The sequence below is a fragment of the Lygodium microphyllum genome, chromosome 25 (assembly GCF_053477565.2).
Source record: "Lygodium microphyllum isolate KBCC chromosome 25, Lygodium_microphyllum_v1.1.10, whole genome shotgun sequence".
Taxonomy (NCBI): Eukaryota; Viridiplantae; Streptophyta; class Polypodiopsida; order Schizaeales; family Lygodiaceae; genus Lygodium; species Lygodium microphyllum.
Window position 1 is genome coordinate 119,825,519 of NC_141159.1, and position 6,157 is coordinate 119,831,675.

Here is a 6,157-nt window from a genome sequence, read left to right on the forward strand (position 1 = left end):
TCTTTATATTACTAGTAAAGAAGCTCTTCATCATCTTCATATTGAGCTAGAATATGAATGTGTATTGATAATTAAAAGAAAAAACTCAAGATTATTTGAGAGTTCGTGAAGCATGTGTGAATACTTGAAGGAAAGAGAAAACTTGATCTTTGGTTGGATGGAAGATTATACCCTACAGATCCCATAAAAAATATCACATCTCCTTTCTACAACAACTCTTCATTAATGAGGTCTATTGGTGATGGTTATAATGGTTTTTTAGAACTCAATCTTGTTATGAAGAAAGATATTATGCGATTGGAGAATCACTTACTAATAAAACATAGAGATGAGTCAATATAGGTTGAAAACAAGTTAACCTAGTATGCTTTTTGTGCTTATTAGTAGTAGCATGTTAAGAAACTATGTTTGGTAAAATTTTTAAACATCAAATCATACCTTGTCATGAATTACACATCAAGATTTCTTGCTTTAAGAGTTTTTCAATGATATATAAGACGATGGAGAAATGTTCATTTTGGATTATATTTAGGTTTAGTTAATACATGCTAATTTTTTGCTAATTGGCATGTCTATGGACATACTATTTGGTAAAGGTAATCTGCTTTCAATGAAATTCTACTTGGTAGTAAGAGTTATCTTGGAAGGATTGGTTGCTTGAATCTATGTAATGCACATAATTGTCGATTGCAAGGCTCTCTACATGCCTAATGTAATCTTTCCTATAAACTTAACGCTTGTTAGTAAGATCCTCTAAAAGCTCTTGAAGATTGCTAGCACCATTAGATATTGCTTTAATATAGTTGAACTTAGATTAATTTCCTACTTTGTCAATAAAAGATTCATTCATTGGATCTTCAAGATGTTCTAAGATTGAACTCCTCATCAATGAGATTCCACTTTATAATAAGAGTTATCTTGGGAACGTTGATTTCTTGAATTTGCATAATGCACACAATTGTCCATTGTGCATAATATAATCTTCCGTGTAACTTGAAGTTTATTAATAAGATCCTCCAAAAGCTCAAGCTCTTGAAGGTCGAAAGAAACATTCAACATTGCCTAAACTTAGATGAACTTTTTGCTTTGAAAAAAATAAATCAAAAAGTGTGTCATCAATTGTTTGTTCAATCAATTCTTGCTCAATCCTTTTATCACAAATACTTCGTATGTGCCTTTTCTCTAGCCAAAGTAAAATCCTAGACAAAAAGTTAGGCTATTGTGAGAAACACAAATTTCTTAGTGATAGACTACAAAGCCATGAACTAAAATCCTATTTAAGAAAAGAAAAGAAAAACTACACCTCAAGTACTAAATGAACCAAATTGTGTTATAAGACACAAAATATAAATCTTAGTTGGGATAAATATCATTTTTATTTCATGAAATGACCAAGTTTTCATTTGAATCTAAGGATTTTTAAAAGTATTTGCACAATAAGTTTCTCAGCATTAATTTCAAATAACATTGCAAGAAGATAAACTTTCTTGCAATTCAATATGCAAATATTTATCCCAATCTATATGGAAAATAAGTGCATGTCCCAAGGGTTGATATGTTCTAAGAGGTGTGGAGTTGATGCTCATTGGTTGATATCTTCTAAGAGGTGTGCACTCGCTAAAAGTAGACTTCTCATGAAAATGAAGTTTGAAATGCAATGGACCAAAACTTGCAAAAATCTTGTTCGAAATAAGGAAATCTTTTATATAGGAAAAGACGATCAATAGCCCTACATCCCTCCCCCCAAAAAACCTACTTTTTCAAATGCAATGAACTAAATCCTTGTAAAAATCTTGTTCAAAATAAAGAAATCTTTTATATAGCCCTACATCCCTCCTCCCAAAAAAAAACTACTTTTTGCCCTACATCCCTCCCCCCAAAAAAAACTACTTTTTCAAAGCCAAAACAACTACTTTTTTTCCTATTTTGGAGTCCCTTTGTAAATGCTCATTTTTCTTCCTTACCTCATTTCTTCTAAGTACTCAAACAACTTTACTTCCACCTTTGTCGATCCGGAAATCAAGAAATAATCAAGATCCCTTATTTTTTAAGATTGGAACTTGAGTAGCATCAATGTAGTTCAACCTACCCCACAAACATGGTATACTTCACCTTGCTATAACCATTTATCCTTTTTCTTGCTAAGGATATTGATATTGACATAGAATACGGTATATTACCATCACAAGGAAGCACTGAATGCTCATCTTTCCTTTCAAACAACCCTCCTTCCAAGCACAACTGAACATAGTGTTAGGTCCAGAAAGGCCTTCTTTTTGTACTTTATAGTGGTTCAGACATGGACAAATGGAATGTAGACATAATGTTGTAATTGGACTGAAACCTAGTCTCCCTTATGATATTTAGATTCTTCTTCTAAAAATGTTATCTTTTAACGTGTTTGATATGCAGTATTATATCCAAAATGTGAGCATAAAGTTCTATTGTTGTTCAATAGTGCAAATTTCATTGGTATTGAAGACACAAGTAGGCCATCTATTCACGCTTTCAAGTTAAAGGCACTAGTTGTGTGTGCTCATAAGAGAACTATTCATGCATTTGACTTAAACCCTTGCAAGCCTGGCTTGACAATCAAGTTAAGAAACTAATTGTATGACATGTCAAGTTTTCATGATTGTTCTTGCCAAGAGGTAAAAATACATGGTAGTGTATTGTGAGCCTACAAAGTTACGTAGCCTGGGTAACTTCAAGAAAATCACAATTAAATTTAAACACTCATGGCAATCAGTAAGCAATGTTGATCACAATCTTGTGATCAAATAAGCGGACTCTTTCAAGGGACCAACTATAGGTGTAACAAAATAGCAAGCATGCTTTCTTTCCACATTTCCTTCCTCCTTGCATGTTGCTCAGTTGCTTATTGTCAATATGTGTAGTCGTACTTGTATTTGAGAGGTATCATTGGATTGCCATGTACTCTAGAGAGTAGCAATGCATGCACAAAAGCTTGCATCAAATTCTCATAACAAAACAATTTTGACAATGGATGAATACACATCAACTTAGACTTTGTGTTTCCAAAGATCTAAATGATAATTGTCACTTTAAGGGCTTGATTCATTCCCTAATCAACCATCCAAATTAGCACAAGAAGGAAAAATAACCAACATAAGGCAATGCTCCTACCCACATCAATGACGGCTTGGGATGGAGTAAGACTCACCAATATGTAGTTTGATATGGTATGTATAGGATCATCAGATTCTAGGTTGCAGTCATACTCAATGATAATGATGACTCCAAACAGTCGCGCAGCGTACAGTCGGTGTAATTATCCTCAGTGTTTTCAGGACTTGAGTATCTCCACGACTGAGACTTTGTGCACTCTGCAGGCAACTCGGGCTCCTGCAAATCCTGCGGCCTCTGCGAGAGCCTTGATTTCCTGCTGGGTCCGCTCGCGGCCTCCGGGGCAAAACGCCAGCATCCGCAGATCGATCTGATAGCCAAGCCGACTCACTGCATCAGTGCCCAGCTGATCAGACGGCAATACCGTATCCACCACCATCACCTTCCCATCACTCGGAAGTGCATCATAACAATTCTTCAATATCCGGACGCATTTCTCATCACTCCAGTTCTGCAGGACTCTCTGTGAACTCCCCATTTCAAAAGCATAAAGAGGAGGTGTAATTAGCCATTTCTAACCCTGAGGTGACTAATTAAAAACGGCAGGAGATGTATTTACTGTAATTAAAACAGCAGGAGATGTATTTATAAGTCATATGAGAGCATAAAGAGATGCAATTAGTAATATCTAAGCACAAGCAGGTGAGAGCTGGAATTTGAAACTGGGTCAGTATTACTGAGAGGCACATGCATTGTCACATAATATATATCCTGTCATGAACACCACCATGCCTTAATGATCAGAGCAGCATGGACAGATACTCAAGAGCTGGAGTTTGAAACTGGGTCAATATCACTAAAATGGCACATGTATCGTTACAATACAAATTCACGAACAAGGTAGCATCAGATCACACCTTAATGATCATAGCATCTGCTTGTGGGATGCTCTTAAACATGTCTCCTTCTACATGTAGCACTCCTGCACGAGGAACCATCACAGTTACTGGCAAAATAATGAATATGAGATGAGATGAGATGAGATGCTCGAACATGGAGAGACTTATCCATAACTATGACATCCTTGTCTTCGTTCACTTCATATTTTGGAGTAAAGACTAGTAATTGAAGGTCTTGCTTGTGGTTATCTATACGTGGAGGATTACCATAGAGTCCTCAAACACTCTGTTAAATTGAAGATTATAAATTATGAGTGCTTGTGCTTGTAGAGGAGTACTACTGCAAAGATTTCTCCCATATTCAAAATGGAAATATTATGCCCACTTGTCATTACATAGAGGTGCTGAGGATTGCTATACCTGACCTTATGAGAGGAGATACTTACGGTGCTTGTGCTTACATGAGAAATGTCTTGTGCATTACAACACTTGTGGCTATGTATAATCAGTAGTACTATGAGGCAGTAAATATTTGTAGCGAGAAGAGAAACTTGGTGTGCACAATTTATGTGTTTCTACAAATATCAATTCTGCATTCGTGTAAGAAGTTGGGAAGAGTAGTGTAGGGTAGTTATAGAGACCTGGATAAGTAGGTGCTGCCTTAATGACATGGGGTAGATCAAAGTTGATGCCTTTGATGGAAGGGTATTTAGAAACAATCATATGGAGACAAGATCCAAGGCCACCACCCACATCAACAAGGCTAGTAAGACCATGGAAGCCATGGTAGAACTGGAGAATGGACTGGGTGATGAGGGTGCTACTCTGGGCCATGGAGGAATGGAAGAGTCTGCCAAAGAGAGGGTCATACTGGCAATAGGAGAAGATGTCCATACCATGGTTGGCAAGGGAGAAGGGGTCTTGTCCAAGGAGGATGGACTGGGGGAGGTGGAGCCATGAGGCGACACAGGCGGGGTGGGAGATAAGGAGGGCGAGGGGGGCGAGGGAGGCCGTGCGAAGGGGGCCGGAGGTTAATTCCCCGTCGCAATGTACAGCTTGGGATCCATTTGATGTGGCTTGAGATTTATCCAGAACTTGAGATGGAGCTTGAATAATGTCCAGAGCCAGGGAAGCTCCATTTCCAGGCACGCATGCCGATGAAGCTTGAAATTTGTCCAGAGCAGCCCGAGATTCATCCAGTGGATTGAATGGAGCTTGAGATCTGTCCAGAGCCAACGACCCAATGTTGAGTTGAGGGTGGGATTGGAGCAATAGGGAGGAAGAGGGGGTAAGGCCATATAATAGCGTTTGTGGGAGCTGAGAGGAGGGGGAGGAGGAGGCTGTGAGAAGGGAATAGGAGGCCAAGAGGCGAAGGACACGCTCGAGAGAGGCGGCGGCGGCGGCAGGGGAGGTGGCGGGGGGATCGAAGTGCGCCACAATCTGGGCTGCGGAGAGGCCGTCGCAGCCGGCGTGTGCGCCCCTGCCGGTACCGTGCGTGGAGATGATGTCGAAGACATTGAGCTGAATGGCAGCTCTGAGGGCAAAGGGAACCGAGCAGCATGCCAGCTCCTCCACTCTCACCCACTCAGGATCTTGATGGCATGGTACCACTTGTACTGGGACTCCATTCCTGGCGGCTGGAAGAGGGGGGGCTGTGTTATCTGTGCATTCTATGCTCCCGGTCGCCATATCTGATGTGAGAGAGAGAGAGAGAGAGAGAGAGCCTGCGCGTGTAAAAGCACATCAAATACGTATATCTCGCAGGCGAATTGTAGGTGGCTGTGGACCCCACACGGTGGCGTTTTCTTTTTTCCGTGTAGAAAACTGCCCGTGCTCCGGCCGCGTAAAACGAGTAAGCCTTTGACAGATGAAAATTTCGAAAACTTATTTTGACATGCAAAAAATGCCAAAAACAGGCAAAACAGCCGTAAAATTTCGGCGCTGGACTACTTTAATCCCGGATGTTCGGATTCAACCCCTGCGCTCTCTCAGTCAGTCAGCTTCATTTGGCTCCCCAACAAAACCATGTACTGCGTATTGAGTCGTAGATCTGTTTTGATAAGGTCTGTGACACGTGAAGGCTGTACCAAAAAAGGGCAGCGTTTTCCCTAATTTATTCATCCAACTTTTTTTTAATTAATGGAAGCTTTAAAGTTGTATTAAAATATATA

The 6,157-nt window shown here is 39.8% G+C and overlaps 1 protein-coding gene across 3 annotated transcripts; it reads right to left on the reverse strand.

The window, feature by feature from the left end:
• Nucleotides 1-2,444: 2,444 nt before the first annotated feature.
• LOC148014673 (O-methyltransferase 13-like) lies at nucleotides 2,445-5,697 on the reverse strand. Of its 3 annotated transcripts, XR_015688697.1 has the most exons (4): nucleotides 4,628-5,697; nucleotides 4,005-4,069; nucleotides 3,185-3,610; nucleotides 2,445-2,939 (listed from the first exon to the last, which is right to left on the reverse strand). XR_015688697.1 is itself a non-coding variant. In XM_087667072.1 (3 exons), exons 1-3 carry the CDS (start codon nucleotides 5,673-5,675, stop codon nucleotides 3,308-3,310), a joined length of 1,161 nt encoding a protein of 386 aa, XP_087523198.1. In that variant the 5' UTR covers nucleotides 5,676-5,697; the 3' UTR covers nucleotides 2,947-3,307. The 3 variants fall into 3 exon arrangements, 2 of the variants coding, with proteins under 2 accessions (XP_087523198.1, XP_087523197.1); XM_087667072.1 differs by lacking the exon at nucleotides 2,445-2,939 and having other exon boundaries at nucleotides 2,947-3,610; nucleotides 4,883-5,697; XM_087667071.1 differs by lacking the exon at nucleotides 2,445-2,939 and having other exon boundaries at nucleotides 2,947-3,610.
• Between the last annotated feature and the right edge of the window lie 460 nt (nucleotides 5,698-6,157).